Source organism: Bubalus kerabau, chromosome 7 (genome assembly GCF_029407905.1).
Source record: "Bubalus kerabau isolate K-KA32 ecotype Philippines breed swamp buffalo chromosome 7, PCC_UOA_SB_1v2, whole genome shotgun sequence".
NCBI lineage: Eukaryota > Metazoa > Chordata > Mammalia > Artiodactyla > Bovidae > Bubalus > Bubalus kerabau.
The window spans coordinates 20,129,940-20,153,491 of NC_073630.1; the positions used below are offsets into that span (position 1 = coordinate 20,129,940).

General features: G+C 36.5%; 1 protein-coding gene across 9 annotated transcripts in view; it reads left to right on the plus strand.

Moving 5' to 3' along the window:
* The window catches only part of RAP1GDS1 (Rap1 GTPase-GDP dissociation stimulator 1), a 151,028-nt gene that overhangs the window by 56,313 nt on the left and 71,163 nt on the right, over positions 1–23,552 (plus strand). For 7 of the 9 annotated variants that reach the window (XR_008716777.1, XM_055587757.1, XM_055587756.1 and 4 more), the window contains one exon: positions 18,856–18,978. Coding sequence is in view for 7 of the 9 variants with exons in the window: in XM_055587752.1 (XP_055443727.1) it covers positions 18,856–18,978 (123 nt within the window). In the remaining 2 variants the exon portion in view is untranslated. Of the gene's footprint in view, positions 1–18,236; positions 18,416–18,855; positions 19,037–23,552 lie in introns of those variants that run through there. The other 2 variants (XM_055587758.1, XM_055587760.1) reach the window with 2 other exon arrangements.

The window sequence follows — 23,552 nt, forward strand, 5'->3', positions numbered from 1 at the left end:
TGAGGAAAATGGGTCAAATGAAGACAAAATAAAGGATCAGAGAGAAAAGGACTAATATAAATGGTAGGCAAAAAGATCTAACATACCTGCAATTGGAATCCTTAAGGAGAAAAACAAAACATTGAAATAGAACTCATGTTTAATTGAGTATGAACTTTTCTGAAGTAGAAAACCAGAATCTATATGTTGAAAGTGCCCACCATGTGCTTGTGAAAATTGATCTTGAGGAAGTTTAGCAAAACTTTGATACTTCAAAGGTAAAAATAAATACAAAAAAGAAATCCTCCAGGCCTCCATGCTAAAAGATTAGGTTATTTTAAAAGAAAAGAAAATTAGATTGACCTCAGACTCTTCAACAACAATATGCAGAACAATTCAATATTAAAGCAGTATTTTCAGAAAACTCAAGGAATAAGAATTTGACATTGAGCCAAAGTGCTCAGTAAGTATCAAGACAATAGAAAAATTCTCCTAACCATGGAACAACACAGGGAATACTATACTCATTAGCCTTCCAGAGGAATCTTCTAAACTTGTGCTATTCAATACAGTATCCACCCTCTGTCATGACTGTTGAACATTTGAAATGAGGCTAGTCTGAGCTAGTGGTCCTGTAAGTATAAAATGCATACTGTTTTTTAAAGACTTAGTAGATCCCCAAAAGCCAAATGTCTCATTAAAAGTTTTAAAATTAGTGATTATATATTGAATCTCACTTCTTAAATTTTATAAAATATTTATAAATATTTTATTTTTGTTGGAGCTTTGTAAACCATCATTTCTTGAATTATGATTTAAGAGTTAAGATTTAAGAGTTGGGCCAGCCAGTATAGTATGATGGAAATGCAACTTAGAGACAAAATCATTATCATTGTCGTCAATAAAATGCAATTGGGTTATTCAGTGGAGGAGAGGACATTTTTAAAAGAGGCCATTTAAAATAATGAACCTTAAGTTCATTATCCTAAGGATAGAGTCTAAGGAAGTGATAGCATATAGGTCTAAGGTATATGTTAGTCAGAAGCAGGAAGTAGAGATTATACTCAAATATATTCGTATTCAGGAGCTCGTAGAAACAGGCTCACAGGAAGACTTGAATCTGATTGAAATAACAAGAAAGATCATCTTGAAATCTTCCCCAGGCCACGAGATTAGTAACAGAAGATAATAACATGATACTGGGTGCTGTTTGCTTTCTGTTATGTTTTTAAGCATTGTACTTCATAAGGGGCAAAGAAAGCTCCATTATGTATAATCGCAAGAAGGACTTAAGCCTCTATTAGTACTTATAGTTTGTGATTAAAGCATTGACAGAGGATTTTGGGTTTTCTTACACTAGCTAATTAACAAATGATACCATTTTTGCTTCTTAGGTTTGCTAAATATGAAAAAACTTACGTTCTTAACAGTAAAATACATAAGACAAACGTGATTTGAAATGATGCTGTGTGCCAAATATATACTGAAAGAGATTTACCATCCTCAGTAAAATACTAACATTTTGTATTCTAAAAGCATAGTTATACTTTTTATTCAAGTTTTCTCTTTTTTATGTCTCATTACAATTATATAATTTGGTTCACATGCTTTCTATATATATCTTATTCAAAGGACTCTTCCTGATCTTGGATGGTCTGGGCCTGCGATGGCTTGGAGCAGGGCTTGGCTTCCCAGCCAGAGATTGAGACCGAGTTCTGGTGGTGAAAGCACCAGATCCTGGCCACTAGACTAGTAGTCAGTGACAAGGGCCCTGCCCCTTCAGCTTTGCAGAACAGAATTTCCACAAAGATGGAAAGTAGTGAAGCAAATAAAGTGTTTATTAAGAGGGAAAAGAGTACAGTTTGTATGGATAGACACACGGGCAGACTCAGAGGGACAGTCCCTGAGTTGTGCCCTTGTGGCGGTTTAAATCACTTACATGAGGCATTTCTTCCGGTTTTCCTTTGGCCAGTCACTTTGATTTGCCTGGTTCACAGTCCATATTTGGTATATCTCAGGATCCTTCCATGTGTGCATGCACGTCTCTTAGCCAAGATGGATCCTACTGCAAAGGCATATGGGTAACCTGGCATTAGTTAACATCACTCCTCTTTGACCTTCAAGGAGCTTCTATGGGCATGTGTGATCAGGAAGGTCTCCGGACTTTGGGAATGAGGGATATGTGGTCTGGGCAGGGCCCAGCCTTCTCCCTTAATTGTTCTGCTAGTCTCCATTTTCATCTTGGAGTTTTGGTCAATAGGGAATGAATTTCCAACTGCTTTACCCTGGGGGAGGGCCATCTGCCTCCTGCTTCATTCCTATGTATTTGACTTTTTTTGGTGGTTTTTGCAAATTTCTCTCATTATAACTTCCAGGTGCTTTTGTTGGAGATCAGTTTGAAAGCTATTAATGTATTGATTTTTGTATCTTTATTTGTATTCAACTACCTTTGGAACTCACATGTTAGTTACAATGATTTTTTAGCTAGATCTATTGGGTTTTGCAGTCAGAACATACAACAAAGTGTTATTTTTGTTTCCGCTTTCCCTTGTCAGTATAGCTGACTTACTGGAATTGGATTGGCTTGAATTGCCGGCAAAGTAGTAAATAACAATGGTATGAGTAGTATCTTATTTTAGTTTCTGATATTAATGGCAGCCCTTATAATGCTTCACCATTCAATATAATGACTTAGTATATAATTTCCTGTTAAGAAGATAGTCTTTATTAAAGAATGATTTTCTTTAAAAAGTCAAGAGTGGGTGCCTTTAAATCATAACTCCTTAGCCTAATCAGTATTAAGAATAGTAAATATTTTTATTTTTATTATTTTAAAGTTTGTTTATAATGAAATTATTTGTTGAGAGCATTAATACTAGAGGAAGTTTTTCTTTTTTTTCTTTTATTTTTTTAAACTTTTTATTTTATATTGTAGTATAGTCAACAATATTGTGGTTGTTTCTGGTGGACAGCAAAGAGACTCAGCCATGCATATACATGTATCCATTCTTTCCCAACCTCTCCTCTCACTTATGACATTGAACAGAGTTGGTCACTGTTGGTTATCTGTTTTAACATAGCAGTGTGTACATGTTGATTTCAAACTCCCTATCCCTCCCCTCCACCATAAATTTGTTCACTTAGTCTAGGAGTCTGTATCTGTTTTATATCATTTGTATTGAGATGATCATATGGTTTTTAGTCTTCAATTTGTTGATTTCGTGTATCACACTTAATTGTGGATATTGAAAAATGCTTGCATCCGTGCTGGGATGTTTTTCTTCCTCTGTAATTTTTTGGAACAATTTCAAAAGAATAGATGTTAGCTCTTCTCTAGATTTTTGGTAGAATTCATCTCTGAAGCTGTCAGGTCCTGGACTTTTGTTTGTTGGGAGGTTTTTAATCACGGTTTCAATTTCAGTGCTTCTAATTGGTCTGTTCATAATTTCTTTTTCTTGCTGTTTCAGTCTTGGGAGACTGTACTTTTCTAAGAATTTGTCCGTTTCTTCCAGGTTGTGCATTTTATTAACATACAGTTGCTTGTTGTAGTGTCTCATGATCCTTTATATTTTTGTGGTGTCAGTTTTAACTTCTCCTTCATTTCTAATTTTATTGATTTGAGTCATCTCCATTTTTTTTCTTGACAAGCGTGGCTAAAGGCTTATCAATTTTGTTTGTCTTTTTAAAGAACCAGCTTTTAGTTTCATTAATCTTTGCTATTGTTTTCTTTTTCCTTACTTCATTTATTGCTGCCCTGATCTGTATGATTTCTTTTCCTCTACTAGCCTTAGGTTGTGTTTGTTCTTCTTTCTCTAGTTGGTTCAAGTGTAAGTTAGGTTGTTGGAGATTTTTTTTCTTGTTTTCTGAGGTATGATTGTGTTGCTATAAAGTTCCTTCTTGGAACTGTTTTTGCTGCAGCCCTTAGGTTTTTGGATCGTTGTGCTTTCATTTTCTTTTGTCTCCAGGTATTTTTGATTTCTTCAGTGATCTATTGGTTGTTTAGTAGCAAATTGTTTAGCCTCCACGTGTTTGTGATTTTTTTTTATACTTTTTTTTCTTTATAGTGTATTTCTAATCTCATAGCGCTGTGATCAGAAAAGATGCTTCATATGATTTCTTTTTTTTTTTTTTTTTTTGGTAAAAGTCTGTGTTGAATTTGTTACAGTGTTGCTTTTGTTTTACTTTTTGGTTCTCGGCCCTGAGGCATGTGGGATCTTAGCTCCCTCACCAGGGATCAAATCTTCACCCTCTCCATGGAAGGCAAAGTCGTAACACTGGACTGCCAGGGAAGTCCCAATATGATTTCCATTTTCTTAAATTTATCAAGGCTTGCCTTGTGAACCAGCATGTGGTCAATCCTGGACAACGTTCCATCTGTAGAGGAAGTTTTTCTTCATGAAAAGTACAGTGTAGTTTTACAATCTCCAAGTCCTTGTCATTTAGTAGACTAATAAGCTTCAGTATAATTTATATCTTTCTTTGTATATTCAGGGACAGACATTTACTTAATGAGAATTAGTACCTAAAGAATAAATAAAATTAATATTAATTATTATATATTTTAGACTCCATGGTTATTAAATAGTCCAATAAACAATATAGGAAATTTCTTAATTTAGTAATTTATAGCCCTCTAAGTTTCAAAATTACAGTCAGTAGAGCATTAATTTTGCTACCAGATAATTGTTTGGTTGCAATTATAAGGTCATAGTATATCAGTCTTTGAATTATGTCTGTAGCTGAATGAGATATTCATTTTTTTTTAGTTTGTATATTATTACTCAATTCTGAAAATGTGAACGTGTTTGCTTATTAGTCTTCTACCTTTATTTTAATAGTTTTATATAGATATATAGTTCTGCATGTAGTTTTATATAACAACTTACATAGATTTCCTCTTAGATGTTTACAATATGTGAATTTTGGTATCTCAAGATTTAATGAATTATGGATATAAATTATTTTATAAATTTAAAAATATTTTAATCCTTGACATTAAAGATAATTTTTAAAGTTTCTAACATTTAGGTTAGAGGGAAAAAAAGAAAACTAGCCAGAAAAGTAGGTAACTGTAGTAAATTCTTCTCCTTTTGGAGGTTTGATTTTATGTGAATCTAAATCCATATGAATCTATAGTTTATCTATTATGTTAAAACTGGAAGAGATGCCATACCATGGGAATATATTTATACCAAGTAAATAAACAAAAGCAAAGTTATTTCACTTTTCATTGTTACTCATTTACTTCATTTTCCATTTTTTGAGTTAAGAATGTATGTGAATATTAATGACCATCTGCAAAGATTGTTGAAATAGGGAAAATTTTTAACATTAAAGACAAAATAGAGAGTAAATGATTAACCCATTGTTTGAAATATTCAAAGTAAGGGAGGAATAGCCAGAAAGGGGGGAAAAGATCCCAAATTAAGAAACACTTTTTAGAAGCACATTGAAAAAGAGTTGAAGAGATGTATGCTAAATCAGAGCTAAATCTCTTTAACTGGAAGTAAGCTACTATATTGGGCTTCCCAGGTGGTGCTAGTGGTAAAGAACCCGCCTGCCATTGCAGGAGACATAAACGATGTGGGTTCAACCCCTGGGTCAGAAAAATCCCCTGGAGAACAGCATGGCAACCCACTCCAGTATTCTTGCCTGGAGAATCACATGCACAGAGGAGCCTGGTGGGTGACAGTCCATGGGATTGCAGAGTCAAGACATGACCGAAGCCACTGAGCATGCGTGCACAAACTACTGTATTATCTTCTATTTGCTGTACAATAAGATCTCGATGAGGAATAGTGAGGCCAGTAATACTATATGCAGTATTCTTAACTGTGTGTGGCTTGTGGTCGTTTTACTGTCTTATAACAAATCACAACATAAATTGTAGTAAAATTTTTGGCTCTGTTTGCTAAAGCTTAAAAATAAAAACAAAAAATAAGCAAATGGGACCTAATTTACTTTTAAAAGTTTTAGACAGTAAAGGAAGCCATCAGCAAAATGAAAAGATGACCTACCAAATAGGAGAAGATGTTTGTAAATGATATGAATGATAGGGGTTAATATCCAAAATATATAAACAACCCATTTAACTCAATATGTTTTTCTTTAAAAAAAAAAAGAACAATTTAAAAATCGAGTCAGTGAAGCCATTCAACCATTTCATTCTCTGTTGTCCCCTTCTCCTCCTGCATTCAGTCTTTCCTAGTATCAGAGTCTTTTTTAATGAGTCAGTTCTTCGCACCAGGTGGCCAAAGTAGTGGAGCTTCAGCTTCAGCATCAGTCCTTCCAATGAATATTCAGGACTGAGTTCCTTTAGGTTTGATCTGAACCATTCCTTTGACTGATTTGATCTCCTTGCAGTCGAAGAGACTCTCAAGAGTCTTCTCCAACACCACAGTACAAAAGCATCAATTCTTCGACGCTCAGCTTTGTTTATGGTCTAACTCTCACACCCATACGTGACTGCTGGATAAACCATTGCTTTGACTAGACAGACCTTTGTTGGCAAAGTAATGTCTCTGTTTTCTAATATGTTGTCTAGATTTGTCATAGCTTTCCTTTCAAGGAGCAAGCATCTTTTAATGGACATAAGTTTGAGCAAGCTCTGGAAGTTGGTGATGGACAGGGAAGCCTAGCTTGCGGCAGTCCATGGGGTTGCAAAGAGTTGGACATGACTGAGTGACTGCACTGAACTGAATTTCAAACTGAGCAGAAGACCAGAACAGACATTTTTGCAAAGAGGATATATATCTACCTAAAAGGCACCTGAAAAAGTGCTTAGCATCACTAATCGAGAAATGCAAATCAAAACCATGAGATATCAACTCATACCTGTCAAAATGACTGTCTTCAAAAAGTATACAAATAACCAGTCCTGGCTGGGATGTGGAGAAAAGGGAATCCTAGTACATTGTCGGTGGGGATTGTAAATTTGTGTAGCTACTAATGAAAAAGGTATGGGGGTTCCTCAATAAACTCAAAATAGAATCACCATTGTTGTTACTCAGTCATTAAGTTGTGTTTAAATCTTTGTGACCCCATGGACTGTAGCCCACCAGGCGTCTCTGTCCCTGGGATTTCCTGGGCAAGAATACTGGAGTGGATTGCCCTTTCCTTCTCTAGAGGGTCTTCCCAACCCAGGGGTCAAACCCACATCTCCTGCTTGGCAGTCAGATTCTTTACCACTGAGCCACCTGGGAATCCAAAACTGGAGAATGCAGGCCTTGATCCTGCTACCCTTCACATGCAAAGTGATTGCTGTGCCATTTGAGCTAGTTCCCCCTTCCCCAGCCATATTATCCAGCAATTCCATTGCTGGGTGTATATCTGAAGAAAACACTGGATCAAAAGTTACATGCACTCCGATTTTCATGGCAGCATTATCTACAGTAGCCAAGATATGAAGCAATTTGAGTGCCCATTGTTAGATGAATGGATAAAGAAGTGGCATGTGTATGTGTACACACACACACACACGCACAATAGAAGATTCTCAGCTATAAAAAGAATGAAATCCTGCCTTTGCAACAACATTGATGAACCTAAAGAGTGTTATGCTTAGTGAAGTAAGTCACACATAGAAAGACAAATGCCCTGTTATCACTTGTATGTGGAATCTAAAAAAATAAAGCAAATGAACATAACAAAACAGAAACAGACTCACAGATACAGAGAACAGACTAGTAGGTTACCTGTGGGAGAGTGAGGGGAAGAGGGCACAATAGGAGTATGGGATTAAAAGACACAGATTTCTATTTATATGATATATTGTACAGCATGGGGAAGTATAGCCATTGTTTTATAATAACTTTAAATAGAGTATAATCTATAAACATTGATTTATATGCTATACGTTATAATCTATAACACATAGAATGTTGTTATAACTATATATAACATCTAACTATAGAAATGTTATAATTGATAAACATTTCACGTGTTGTACACCTGAAACTAATAGAATGTTGTAAATCAACTGAATTTCAAAAATAAGGAAAAAATAGGCAAATAGATAAAAATAAACACAACCTATTTACTCAAAAATCATCATTAGTAACTGAGAAAATGTGAATATTTCGTGTTTTTAGTAAGATATATTTTAGGTATAATATTCTAGGTAATATATAATGGACTGTGTAGTGTAGAGAATATTCTCTAATTCTTTTTTTTTTTTTACTAGGGACTAGTAGTATTCAGTGCCTTTTGTTGTCAGATACATTCACTTGGATATTTGGGCTGTTTTATCACCAGTTAAAAAGCAAATAATGCATTGGGTAATTTCTTGGGATTTCAGAAAGCTAACACACATTTAGGTTTTTTTTTATTTGACCCTAGTTATACAAGGCTGTTGGAGCAGTAGTAGAGAATACTATGTGAAATTTCGTGACCCTGCATATGAGTTATTCTGTTGGCTGAATTCCTCTTACACCAGGGCATGTGTGGGAAAGAGGTCCAGATGGTCAGCCCCTTGTTCTGGTCAAACCCTAAACAGATAAAATGAGGTCTACCTATATTACTGGGAGGCAATCTGCTTGACTTACTGTGTACAGATTTTAATGTTAAGCCTATCCAAAAACACCCTTATGAAAACATCCAGAGTAATGTTTAACTGAATACGCAGATACCATGGCTCAATCAAATTGACATACAAAAGTAACCATCATGAGTGGACTCTATTCTACTGATGTATCAATGTGAATTGTGTGGCATAATAGTTGTGTATAACTGCTAGTGAGATGCCCTTAACCTTAGAGTTTTCCACAAAGGAATCTATAGTTGATTTTTGCTAAGGTTGATTTCGTGACCTGCTTTTTAGTATTCTTTGTGATAAACCCCAAAATTAAACTCCAGAAGGCCAAGTAGTGGGTTTTTTTTTTTTAAGAGACATCTGGATTTAAATTCTAGGTTTCAGCACACAGTGTTCTCTGGGGTGAGTTCATTTAGATGCTAGTAATTTTCTCTTCCCATATTTCAGTGTTAGACATCTTTTCTCCTCCTTGTACTAAAGAAGCAAACAGAATGTTTTGATTTTGCTCATAATAACTTAGTTATGGATTGATCACCTTTTCTTTCTGATGTGTGCATGTGGGAGGGATGAGATAAAGGCAAGATAATTTTCTAAAATGATTTCTGAAGGTTTAAAGAACATTTTTGCATATGTTTGCTTTTGAAAAAATGTAATCCAAGACCTGATTAGCTTAATGCAAAGTGAAAAGTTCAGTCTCTGCAGGAGCTTGTGATTGGTGATTCTACTAAAAAAAATTTCTGTTCTTCATGAGAGAATTCTTAAAATACAAGACAGTCTCTTTATAAGCTCAATCCTCTTTTCTGTTAAAAGTAATTAGAACTTCTACAACATTAATAAATACTCATCTTAAACATTATCAACTAGGACATTAATAAAAACTCACCTACTCCATCTTTAGTGTTCTGTGACAGCTTATACTTCCCTTTTTTGTTGCTTAGTCACTAAATAGTGTCCTACTCTTTTGCAACCCCATGGACTGTAGCCCACCATGCTCCTTTGTCCATGGGGATTCTCCACGCAGGAATACTGGAGTGGATTGTCATTTTCTTCTCCAGGGGATCTTCGCCCAGAGATCAAACCCACGTCTCTAGCATTTTTTACTACTGAACACCAGGGAAACCCAGATACATCCCTTTAGTCAAACTTTAAGGAGTTTATAACTGAATAAAAAAGACATATAAAAACACATTAAATAAGTTTGACTAATCAATATACATTGAAATACATCCCTTTAGTTGAACTTATTTCAGTGTATATTAATTGTGTCTGTCTTTTTTATTCAGTATATATTCCTTAAAGACTGGACAGCTCTATTCAACTGGCATTAATTGGGTCCCACCATGCATTAGTTGGGCTCCAAAATCACTACAGATGGTGACTGCAGCCATGAAATTAAAAGACGCTTACTCCTTGGAAGGAAAGTTATGACCAACCTAGATAGCATATTCAAAAGCAGAGACATTACTTTGCCAACAAAGGTTCGTCTAGTCAAGGCTATGGTTTTTTCTGTGGTCATGTATGGCTGTGAGAGTTGGACTGTGAAGAAGGCTGAGCGCCGAAGAATTGATGCTTTTGAACTGTGGTATTGGAGAAGACTCTTGAGAGTCCCTTGGACTGCAAGGAGATCCAACCAGTCCATTCTGAAGGAGATCAGCCCTGGGATTTCTTTGGAAGGAATGATGCTGAAGCTGAAACTCCAGTACTTTGGCCACCTCATGCGAAGAGTTGATTCATTGGAAAAGACTCTGATGCTGGGAGAGATTGGGGGCAGGAGGAGAAGGGGATGACAGAGAATGAGATGGCTGGATGGCATCACTGACTCGATGGACGTGAGTCTGAGTGAACTCCGGGAGTTGGTGATGGTCAGGGAGGCCTGGCGTGCTGCGATTCATGGGGTCGCAAAGAGTCGGACATGACTGAGCGACTGATCTGATCTGATCTGATGCATTAGTTGGTACCTTGCCCTGGAGAGATTGGATAGGCAAGTAATAGATAAGTTTTAATACAGTGTAACACATTATATAGAGTTGATTACAAAGTGTTCAGAGAATTGGACTCAATTCATAGTTATAAGAGTCTTTCAAAGTGTCACAGAGATAAACATTTCACCTAGGTTCTGATGGATAAATAGGTGTTGCGTTGGTATATTCTTTTATTTTTCTCCTTTTACCTGCCTTTTCCCAAACCTTTGATGGTATCACCTATCTACCTTTCCCATTTCTTAATTTTGGTAGCCTCTAGCAGCAGGCAAAAAAAAAAAAAAAAATCACCCAGTGGTACAAAATGATGCTATTAAAATTTAGGGTCATTAGCCTTAGCTGTTCAGAGAAGGCAATGGCACCCCACTCCAGCACTCTTGCCTGGAAAATCCCATGGACGGAGGAGCCTGGTGGGCTGCAGTCCATGGGGTCGCTGAGGGTCGGACACGACTGAGCGACTTCACTTTCACTTTTCACTTTCATGCATTGGAGAAGGAAATGGCAACCCACTCCAGTGTTCTTGCCTGGAGAATGCCAGGGACGGGGGAGCCTGGTGGGCTGCCGTCTATGGGGTCGCACAGAGTCGGACATGACTGAAGTGACTTAGCAGCAGCAGCAGCAGCAGCAGCAGCCTTAGCTGGTAGTGGTTTTTCATATTCCTTCTTTGTAGAATGTATTTTTCTCCTTTTTCTGCTGAGAACATGCTTTATTGGTTTCCAAACACAGCTTAAATGTTAACCTTATTTATGGAAATTTCCATGGTCTTCATGGAGCTGTGATTGCTACCCATTATACATTATGTGTAACTTCCATGGTGGTATCAGTCACATTAAATTGTGATAATGTATTTACATCTCTCTTTCTCTCACTGGACAGCTCACTGAGGGTATGATTTGTTTCCTCTAGCTTATCCTCCCAATATAGTAGGGACTCAGTAAAAATACGTCGTCTGTGGGTAATCTCATCTACTCCACGTCTTCAGCTACCAATAGGCTCTGACACCTTGGAAACAATGACAGCATTGTGTGTGAATATTGGGAAAGAGCGGTGAATTTGATTAAGCAGGAACAGGGAGTGCTGGATTTTGAAAATACAGTGTATTTACCTAGGTAACGTGAGGGCACAAGGACTACGGGAAGAACATCCCAAGCAATGGAAGCCACATAGACAGTTTCACAGGGAAGAAACCTAGTTCAAACAGAAACTGAAAAAAGTTTGGTGTAACTAGCAAAAAGGATCCATTCAGGGAAGGGGCTGGAGATGATAATTGGAAAGGGAATAGGGGTCAAATTATGAAAGGACTTTGATGCTCTGTGTCTTAGTCCACTTGGGTCACTGTAACAAAATAGCCTAGACTGGGTGGTATTTCTCACAGTTGAGGTGACGGGTAAGCCCAAGACCAAGACACCAGAAGATTTTGGTGAGGGCCTGCCTTCTGTTTCATAGATGGCTGTCTTCACTAGAACCTCACATGGTGGAAAAAGCAAGGCGTCTCTCTGGGGTCTCTTTTTGTAAGGTCACGGATCCCATCAATGAAGACTCTGCCCTGTGATGTACACATGCCAACCTCTTTAGCTTTGTTTACTTTGTATTGTTCTCTAAGTATTTACTTTGTTTACTTTGTATTGTTCCCTAAGGTATTTCACAAGAGGATGGAGATGGATCTTCTACTGAAAAGATTCCTTCACTGTGTTTCGCTATACAGTATCCTTATTCTCTTAGTATGAAGTAGAGAAATCCACATTTACTTTATTTTTAGGGACCATATTTTCAGTAATCACTCTGAAATTGTAGTTGAACAGTTCTAGTTATATACTCTGCTTTTACCACATTCATTAGTATTGTCCCTCTTGGTATATACTCTGTCAGTAAACATCTTCCATTTTTTAACTATATAGCTTAATTTTTAGCAACTTCTTTTGACCTAGTTAGTGATAACTTTAAAGAAAATAGTTAAAACTAGCAAATCTCTCTACTTATTCTAGTGATGATTTCCAAACACATAACTTCTCCAACTCCCACAGCTTACATTATCTCTGGAATTGAAATGACTGCAAGACTGTCAAAAATCATTTATTGTAATTTTATAAAATGACTCTCTCAACTTAATCTTTTAGTAAAACCTCTGTTGGTGAGTCATTGTACGAATAGGTCTTTGTTCTGCCCTCTTTCTTTTCATGACTGTATCTATCCTTTTCTCTCCTGCATTTCATATTCCTTTTATTTGCTTAAAATCCATGTTGGGGAGGAAAAATTTCTCATCGGTGAAAGAGCATTTTGTAACTCCTCCCCACCATGTACTTCCATTTTCTTTTAGAAACACTAATTTCTCATTTGTCAGGCCCTTTAATCTTCTTATACCCAGCATACTCTTCTTAGGTGTTTTAAATCTGTTTTAAATGTTTCAATTTCTCTGTACACAGTTCCCTTTCTCTCCTTCAATCACTGAGTCAGTTTATCTGTCTCAAAATACTGTGCATCCCTTTCTCACTCAATTGTTTTACTTTAATTCTTATTTCTGCAAAATACGTTAAATAAAAATATTTATCACATAATAACTTGGCAAATCTGGTCAAGGTGTTGTTAGTACTATATATCTTCTAAATTAACATTTGTGGTGGGAAGAGCCCAGGATTAGGTATCAGAAAAACTGGTTTGTTGTTACTTTTCCAGTATAATCATATGACCTTATTTGTAGTATGAAGGAAACAGTCTATCATGCCTATGTCACATAGTTATTTTAAGAAATGAGTTTTTATGATAGTATCTTTAAAAGATCAAATAGCCTTCAGTCAGGTACCTTTAAATGAGGACACTATACCTCTGTGTAGGAATTAGTTAAAAGTCGTGGGGTGAGTGGCATTTCAGAGAGGGAAGTAGTAAGAAGATATGAAATGAAATGGTTAATTTGGATCTCTATAATTTAGTGTGGCAAGAATATAGTATATCAGTGGAGGAGTATCAGGAGATATGGTTGGAAAATATCATGGATGTGCTTTAAAAGTTAGAGACGATCATTTAAAGATTTAAAGTAGGGGAGTGACATAAAATTTGTATTTCCAGAAGCTTATTCTGCAGTCAGTGTAGATGACAGATGGAGGGAGGCTAGAGTTAGGGAGACTCTTGAGGAGGCTGTTGCATTTAATAAAGGTCAGAATTGAGAACTGGAAGTAACATGAATTTAACAAGTAAAGAATAGATGCAAAAGATGCTAATCAGATGGGATCTATGGAACTTACAGTCTGATTAACGTGGGTGGTAGAAAGGCATTTATTAAAAGAGAAAAATTTATAATCCTTCTTGGGCTTCTGGCTTAGCTGGGTTCCCTGCCATGAACTGCTATGGAGAATAAAATGAAACGAAAGAGGAGGATTGATTTGAGGAATGTTTGAACTTGAGGTATTTATTCCACATCCAAGTGCACATGCTTTGTTTTAGTTGGATGAAGGGAGAGAGAATTTGGGACTTGTCTTTGTAGTAGTAAATGAAGCCTTGGATTTGAATCAGATTTCTCAGGCACAGGGCCAGGTCTCTTGTTATACCTTATTCTAAAAGTCTGTCCCTTGAGAAATAAATAGTTCCCCAGAGACAAGGATACACATGGCCCCTGAGTCGTGTTCCTGGTCCTTGCTGTCAATCCCAAATCTGAGTCTTCTCTTCACAATCAGTCACAAGAATCCTTGGACATGTAAATGAAACTAAGAGTTTCCTATCGTTCTTATAACTAGAAGTAAACAATACTATAAATCTAATCCAAGTACATTTTTAATCTAGTAGAGTCATAGTAATAACAGTCTTTATTTTTGTTTTTCTGTCTTGGAGTTTACTGTAAATTGGTTATCAAATGCTTTTCATTAATTTATCCTCATGAAAGCAGATGCTAATGTAACATCATAAATTCAGCTTATGATAGTAGCATACCTGAAAACCCCTTCTTGATATATAATTATAATGCCAATTATTTTAATGTATTTACGTGGCAGCTTTGTTGGGAACTTGAGCCTTTCTCCAGCCATATCTTCAATTATGAGTCCTTCCCATTCCACCTGTTCCCTGCCTTCTGCTGGCTTTCGCCTTGAGACATTATGAGTTGTGCTTTAACTTCTCCTCTCCCTATAGCATTGTAGCCCGGCTTCTTGATTTACTTTTCTTTCAAGCTTATCTGACCCTATTCCTAGTTGGTTTTTTTTTTTTTCCTTTCTGACTCTGGCAATTTCATAACGAAGCTGCATTTTTGCCATCGGGAGGTCAGGCGGAGTCTGAACATACGACTGCCAAGACCAGAATGAGTGCCTGCACAACTGCAAGGCCACTGTAATGGCTGTGGCTCCCACAGATACTATTTTAGAGAAGCAGTTGCCCTTCGTATCTGGGTCCTTCAAAATTCAAGGACTGCCAGCTGCCTGTAATTTGTAGACATACTCAAACATTTTTATGGCTGCACCTAAATGTGAAGGGGGGAAGTTGGATCGATTCCTGCAAACATTTAAAAGGAGTGCATTTACAGTGTCAGTAGTGGTCTGGGTAAAGATAATGAAAAGTGTGCCTTTTTTTTTTTTAGAACTCCTGGTCACGGCTTTTTTTTTTTTTTTTTTTTGCAAGCAGTCAATCAGCCATTCATTTAGACCTGCATACACCACACTCACTGACTCTCTTAAAATCATTTCAAGGGTGTTCACAGATATCAGAGAAAATGTTTAGTTCACAGATACACACTGTAATATGGAGTAGAATGCCAGTGTAGAAAGCATACATGGAATGAGACTGAAACTTTGTAATTATTTATTGGATAGTGGCAGTTTAACAATAAGCAGTATTTGACTCTCTGTTTTCATGCCAGATGAAAAAAGATAATTCCCAGCTGTTTTATTTAAATTCTAGACCTACATAGAAATCCACATGATAACAAGTAAATAGAACTCCTTATCAGTTTTTCTAAATGGTAAATCAGATTTATATGAAAAACCAGATTATATTTTTTCTGACAATAGTATTAAAAAAGATACTATCCCCAAATCTTGAGTCATTGTATTACAACTATCCTTCCAATACTTTGGATTGTAATTCATGGAAATCCATCAGAGTGCAAGAGTTTTATATTGTTTTCTTTTATTCCCCTTGCCTCTGACATCAGCTCTGATGTTAAGCCATTCTTTTAGTTATAGTTAAAATGAGACATGCATGAGTGATTTGCAGTTAACTCCTCGCCTCCACACACACAAATGCCTCAGCCTCACATCTAATCATGATTCATGCCTGATGCCAGATTCTTGCTGTCATCCCAGCACCAGCAGATGGTGGGACATGACCCCTGGGGCAGTCTGCCCCAGTGTTCTAAGGTTGTACATCTTTTGGTAGCAATGGTCAGAAAAGGAAGAATTTTAACGTGGCAAATTGAGTTTTTCTTTTGATGTCTTGCTTTAAAAAAATAAATTAATGGAAATTTGGTGTCAGATTTTCAGGTGGTACCATAAAAACTTATTTTTTAATCCCAGAAACAAAAGTGAAAAGGCACATTGTATTTTATAAATGGGCTTGCTGAAAGAAAGGACAGCTGCTGTGTTTATATTTTATCATGCAAACTCTACGTTTGTAATAATCTGAATTGAGAGAAATGAGTAACAGCATACAAAAAGACAAATTTCATTGATTTATGCTTAAGTACGTTTTCTGTTGTAAAGAATGGCACCAATGGATGCCAGATGACACACGTTAAATTGTTAGTGTAGTTGAGTCTGAATTTGCTCCTTATGCTCTATGATTAGTATGATTGGTGACTTTAGGCAAGTTTGCTTCATCTTTCTGGACCTCTGTTTTTTCACCTAATAAAAAACGTTGTTTTAAAGTATCTCCAAAATAATCCTTTTTATTACAGAACATAAAATGTAAGAAACCAAAATGGTATTAGCTGCTTTAAAGTGTACTAGGCCTATGGTAGAAAAAGGAAATGCATGGATGGAGTTTCAACATTAACTAATCCTGATTACTTGATCTTTTGTACTGGATGGATAAACATACACATAACTACAGTATTTGCAAAGGAATGTTCTTAAGATAATAAATCCATGGAATTTTTACAAGTTTCAAATTTTACAAATTTTTCCATGTAATTTTCTATTGATTCAGCCGTTAATTCTAGCTTCTCCTGATGACGTTAAGATTATTAAAGCTCTCTAACCCAGAGTCCTGGGTAGTCATGGGTTGCACAGAACATTGCTGTTTAGCTTTTTGACCAGAACCTATGATCAGGGCTACATTTTGCATTCAGTAAGCATGCACATACAGTTACACATGCATGTGTAACTCAGTGTTTTACTTTACTATGCATGAACAAAATTTTTTTCTATTCTTTTGTTGTAGGTATTGTAAATTCTATTTCTCTTTTTAAGGAATTGCTGGTCCTTATTCACCAAATTGATTTCAGGGTTCTTCATGGATTGGGACACACAGTTTGAAAAACACTGAGCTGAACAATCAGCAATTACTATAAAGAAATAATTATTTTTTAGACTTTCTCAAATTATTAAAAATGATTTCCTACTCTGTTGATCACAGCAGCTGTCATTTACTTAACAAGAAATCTTTAGAGTCCTTTTATTTATATGTGTATTCAAAGGCTATAAAAGATATTGAGAAGATACACATAGAAACAACATTCAAATAGAATGTTTTGGGGAGTCTGTGAGTTTAATATAGCTTTGGACGGCCTGTCTTTTAATGTTCAGAGTTGTGTTCCTGTTTTGCTGGAAGATTGGCGTGGGGTGTCTTGCATGGGAGTTTGCTGTTCTTGGGTGGAGCTTGGTCTCAGGGTAGGTATGGGAGGCTTTTGGGTGGGCTTTCGTCTATTAATGTTCCCCAGTGTCAGGAGTTCTGTGATGGTCCAAAGTTCTGGAGTTGAGCCTCCTGCCTCTTGGTTTTGGTCCCCCTCTTATGGTAACATCAAGAGTCTTCCCTCCAAACAGCACAGAAGGCAAAACCCCTAGGTTAATGGTGAAATGACTTTCCAGAGCCAGGAACACCCAAAGCGATTCATAGTTATATAAAGAAGAGAGGAGGGAAATAGAAGTGACTAAGGGGAGAAAAGGGAGAATCAAAAGGGAAGAGAGCCATCAAGCCAGTGATCAGATCCTTCATTTTGAAGAGGTTGGTTTGCCTTTCTGGTATCTGGGTCCTCCGCCGTCATTCAGAAGTTGTTTTGTGAAAGTTGCTCCACATACAGGTGATCTTTTGATGTATTTGCGGGGGAGAAAGTGGTTTCCCTGTCTTATTCTTCTGTCATCTTGGGATTGCCCCCTAAACAGAATGTTTTAATGAGCCTTATAACTTCCTATTTTTAAACACTTGGCATTCCTCTTCACTGTTCAAATAGTAATTTTAGATTTTGTTTCCTTGAGCTTTTATTTCCATCATCTCTCCAGGTGTTACTATTCCAGGTGTACATCATTCCAGTTACTGTTTAATAGGTCATACTTTTTTACATGAAGTGGCCTTGTTTCATGCAAAGGCTCTTCATTTGTAGTTTAACAAAGACGGAAAACAAAGAAAAGAAATAGGCCTCTTGAATTTCTATATAACCATATAGAATTCTGAATGAAAGTGAAAGTCGCTCAGTCGTGTCCAACTCTTTGCAGCTCCACGGACTATATAATCCATGGAATTCTCCAGGCCGGAATACTAGAGTGGGTAGCCTTTCCCTTCTCCAGGGGATCTTCCTAACCCAGCGATTGAACCCAGCTCCTGCATTGCAGGTGGACTCTTTACCAGCTGAGCCACCAGGGAAGCCCAGAATTCTGAATACCATGGCCTTATTGCTGCCTAAACTACTTCCGTTTTTCATTAGTGGTATTTTGAATAAGTTATGTGAGAAACACAGTAATCATATGGAACTGAATAGTCTCTTCTGTCACTCCACATAAAATGATATGAGGTGAGTTTTTCGCACATGTAATTGCCACTTTTAATTGCTGTAGCATTATTGGAAGTCATAGAATTTATATGTATATAATAATACACTATTGGGAAACTCAAGGGAAGTAGAAAATAAAGCATTCCTACTCTGAATAGACAGGATTGGAAATAACATTGAAAAGTAAGTCTGGGATGCAAATGGTATATTCAGAAAGGATTCCTTTGTAATCTGACTGTAGGTTTACAAAAGATTGTATTGAAAAGTGTTTCACATAGGGAAAAACCTGAAGATAAAAGCAGCTTGTGGAACTGAAGATAATTTTATATAAATACACATATTTTAATATAAATAATTTCTACTATAGATGATGAAAATTCTTTAAGAATTTACTGTAGATGTATTTGTCAGTGTTAGTGTTGAAGAGGTTCACTGAAGCTCTTTGTATGTATCTCTTTCAGATATGGAAACAAGTGAAAAAATCCAAGGAAGTGGAATACTTCAAGTGTTTGCAAGTCTGTTGATTCCACAGTCCTCCTGCACAGCCAAAGTAGCTAACGTCATAGCAGAAATAGCCAAAAATGGTGAGGTTTTCCTCAAGAACTTTTCTGCTGGGAACATCTTCAGTTTTACACCCTACCTGTCAGTATGTTTTATTAATTTATGTTTCCATTTTGTAGATTAGACCTTTTTTTAAAAAAAATTTCTTTATTTTTCTTTCCATTAACTTTTTTTCATGTAATTGTTTAAAATGGCTGTAGTCGTTCTGTTCATACATTTCCCATTTGCTGTTCCGTTCTGTCAGAGTAGAGTTAAAGAATAGCACTGCTCGTCCCTGCTGTACCTGAATCGTTTATTACTTTGGTTATGGGATTCTTGAATTGTCACTGAGTCATTCGTCTTCGTTGTCCCAGGAGACCTTACCTTTTGCAGTGTGTATGTTGTTTTATGTTATATCCAGATAAGCTCACTTTTTCTTGTCTGACCTACCGACATGGCACTGGACTGCAGCAGTGCAGTCGGAATACATACTATGTTTTCTGAGTTCACCTTCATGAGAAGCATTTATTTCTTAAGTGTCCATGTAAATATACTCTGGAGAAACAACCTCAAAGCATGGATTATATAATAGCCATCCCGTTATATATGGTTTATATCCAAGGGGGAAGGGATGCTTTGGAAGATATTTCAGGGATATTTTGTAGCAGAAATATTTGTATCTGATTTTAGTTCAGTCAATTTAAGAAAAACACGGACTTAAAAAAAATTTTTTTTTTAACTTTTAAACTTTAGAATTACTTTACTGGTTTCTGCTATACATCAATATGAATCAGCCACAGGTACACATACATCCTTTCCCTCTGAATCCTTCCTTCCATTTCTCACCCTCCTAGGTGGTCAGAAAGCACTGGGTTGAGCTCCCTGTCTGCAGGCTTAGTCACTCAGTCATGTCCAGCATCTTGTGGGCTGCCGCTGCCCCACAGCACATTCCCACTTGCTGTCTGTCTTGCATATGGGAATGTGTGTGCTTCCTGCTACTCTCTCAGTCCACCCCACCCTCTCCTGCTCCCACTGTGTCCATTGGCGTCTCCACTGCTGCCCTAGGTTCATCAGTACCATCCTTCTAGATGCCATACACATGCATTAATAGACAATATTTGTCTTTCTGTTTCTGACTGACTTCACTGTACAATAGGCTCCAGGTTCATCTACCTCATTAGGACTGACTCAAATGCATTCTTTTTTTATAGCTAAGTAATATTCCATTGTATGTATGTACCACAATTTCTGTATCCATTTATCTGTCAGTGGACATCTAGGTTGCTTCCATGTCCTAGTTATTGTAAAAAATGCTGCAGCAAATATTGAGGTACCTGCATCTCTTTCAGTTATGGTTTTCTCAGGGTATATTCCCAGTTGTGGGATTGTTGAGTCATATGGTAATTTTATTCCTAGTTTTTTAAGGAATCTCCACACTGTTCTCCATAGTGGCTGTGTCAGTTTACATCCCCACCAGTGCAAGAGGGTTTCCTTTTCTGCACATCCTCTTCAGGATTTATTGTTTGTAGATTTTTTAAATGATGGCTGTTCTAACCAGTGTGAGGTGATACTTCATTGTAGTTTTGATTGGCATTTCTCTAATAGCGAGGGATGTTGACTATCTTTTCATGTTTGTCCTTCTGTATGTCTTCTTTGGAGAAATGTCTGTTTAGGTCTTCTACCCATTTTTGATTGGGTCATTTGCCTTTCTGGTTTTGAGGTGCATGAGCCGCTTGTGTATTTTGGAGATTAATCTTTTGTCAGTTGTTTCCTTTGCAGTTATTTTCTCCCATTCTGAGGGTTGTCTTTTAATCTTGTTTATTGTTTCCTTTGCTGTGCATTTTGCAAAAATGTTTTAAGTTTAATTAAGTCCCATTTGTTTACTTTTGTTTTTATTTCCATTACTCTATGAGGTGAGTCAAAGAGGATCTTGCTGTGATGTATGTCAAAGAGTATATTGCTTATGTTTTCCTCTAAGAGCTTTATAATTTCTGGCCTTAAATTTAAATCTTTAATCTATTTTGAGTTGATTTTTGTGTACAGTGTTATAAAGTGTTCTAGTTTTATTCTTTTACAGGTTATCTGTCCAGTTTTCCCAGCACCCCTTATTGAAGAGATTGTCTTTTTTCTATTGTATATTCTTGCCTCCTTTGTGAAAAAATAAGGTGCCCATAGGTGTATAGGTTTATCTCTGGGCTTTCTGTCTTGTTCCATTGGGCTATATTTCTATTTTTGTGCCACTCCTGTTCTGTCTTAATGACTGTAGTTTTGCTGTATAGTCTGAAGCTAGGAAGGTTGATTCCTCCAGTTCCATTCTTTTTTCTCAAGACTGCTTTGGCTATTCAGGGCCTTTTGTGTTTCCATGCAAATTGTGAAATTTTTTGTTCTAGTTCTGTGAAAAATACCATTGGTAGTTTGATAGGGATTGCACTGAATCTGTAGATTCCTCTGGGTTGTGTAGTCATTTTGACAATATTGATTCTTCCAAAAACACGGTGTATTTTCCATCTGTTTGTGTCATCTTTGATTTCTTTCATCAGTGTCTTACACTTTTCTGCATACAGGTCTTTTGTCTCTAGGTTTTTCCCTAGGTATCATATTCTTTTTGTTGCAGTGGTGAATAGGATTAGTTTCTTAACTTCTCTTTCTGATTTTTCATTGTTAAAAACACTGACTTCTTAAAGCAGTTTTTAAACATAAAGGAAGGCCATGCTAAATGCAATAGCATTAGTATGCCTCTATTTCTCAAAGTTTGATATTATTTTTAGTCTTTTTATTTTAGTAAGTTGCATATATTATACTTTAAAAAGAAGAAACTTTAAAATTCTGGTCTCAGTTTTACACAATTTTATATATTGTGTAATCACTATGCAGGTGGCATTGTAAAGTACCAGTATATGTTATTTTTGGTCCAGTAAAACAGCTTGTTCATGTGTGTGTTACCAAAAAGAATTGCCATGAAATTTTTAAATTTGTTTTGTTGTTGTTTAGTCGCTGTGTCGTACTCTTTGCAACCCCACAGACTTCAGCATGCTAGGCTTCCCTGTCCTTCACTGTCTCCCAGAGTTTGCTCAAACCCATGTCCATTGAGTCGGTGATGCCATCCAGCCATCTCATCCTCTGTCGCCCCCATCTCCTCCTGCCCTCAATCTTTCCCAGCATCAGGGTCTTTTCCAGTGAGTCAGCTCTTCACATCTGGTGGCCAGAGTATTAGAACTTCAGCTTTAGCATCAGTCCTTCCAGTGAATATTCAGGACTGATTTCCTTTAGAGAATTAACTGGTTTGTTCTCCTTACTGTCCAAGGGACTCGGAAGAGTCTTCTCCAGCACCACAGTTTGAAAGCATTAAAACTTCAGCCCTCAGCCTCCTTTATGGTTCAGCTCTCATGTCTGTCCATGTTTGTTTGCAGGTTTCATTTGTTTAGAGGTGCTCAAAATATATTTTTAATTTCAGTGAGGTTCTATATTGGTAAATCATTATTTTGGTTGTTAATGAAAACTGATCATCTGTTGTTTGCATGTACATCTAAGCTACTATGGTTATAATCACTATGCTCTGCCTTGGATTTGAGCTGGTCATAAATGTTGAGAGATTCCTAGTGGTTCTAGGAGTATTTCATGTACTTCAAGCAGATTTGAACTGCTCTGAATAGATAATTACCTTGGGACAACAAAGAACTCTTGAGGCAGATCTGGTTTGAGAATGAAACCCCTCCAGACATTGTTAACCTAGACCAGCCACTATCTAAATTCTTCTTAGGTGCAAGGTAGCTTGATTTTTATATCAAGTAGTTTATTTTTAACTTCATTAGAAACACAGTATAATTTCCAGAAATTGGTTTTTATCTTTAAGCTTTTTTTCTTAAGAATGAGCACACACACATAACATAGATTGAGAAATTTTGAATAGCTGATTTTGAAATGTATTGCCATTCCTATATGATCTCACTGAGTAATATCAGTCCTCATAATAGTTTGTCAGTTTCATGATAATTCTGCTGCTCAAGCTTGCTTCTAGTAACACTTTAGTAGATGACAGCTCTGTTTTAGAGACATAATTAGTAGCATTTATACTTTTAATTAGAGGCTTGTTAAGGGCCTGTCACTAATCCCTGCTGGTTAAAATAAATGGGACCCAATTTAAATGGTTGTTTATTGCTTAACCACCACATTATTGTTGCTGTTTTTTAAGTGACTGGCTGAGAAAGTAGATTAGAGTCTTCTTTTTAAAATAAATATCTTCAGAAATGCAACATGACCCAACTGGGCTTAGATTTCTTCCTGTTAGAAACTTGACAATGAAAGAAAATTGTGTGACCTGGAGAAAAAAAATTAGAAGTTGACAGGGTCATCATTACTCTACTATGCATGTTACATAACAACAGAAGAGAAATATTAGCATATAGTTGTTAGATTTTGACTAATTATAAAATATAATTTTGTTTACATTTTTATTTCCAAAAATATCCCCTAAAAATTGATGTAACTGACTGGGTGCTGATGTTCATACACCAGAGGATTATTAAGAAGTTCCAGGTACAAGTTTAATGTGGGAGCATAGCTATGACCATAAGTTACAGTAAGAAATTTGATACTTTTTAAAGTAAGTATTCCTCTA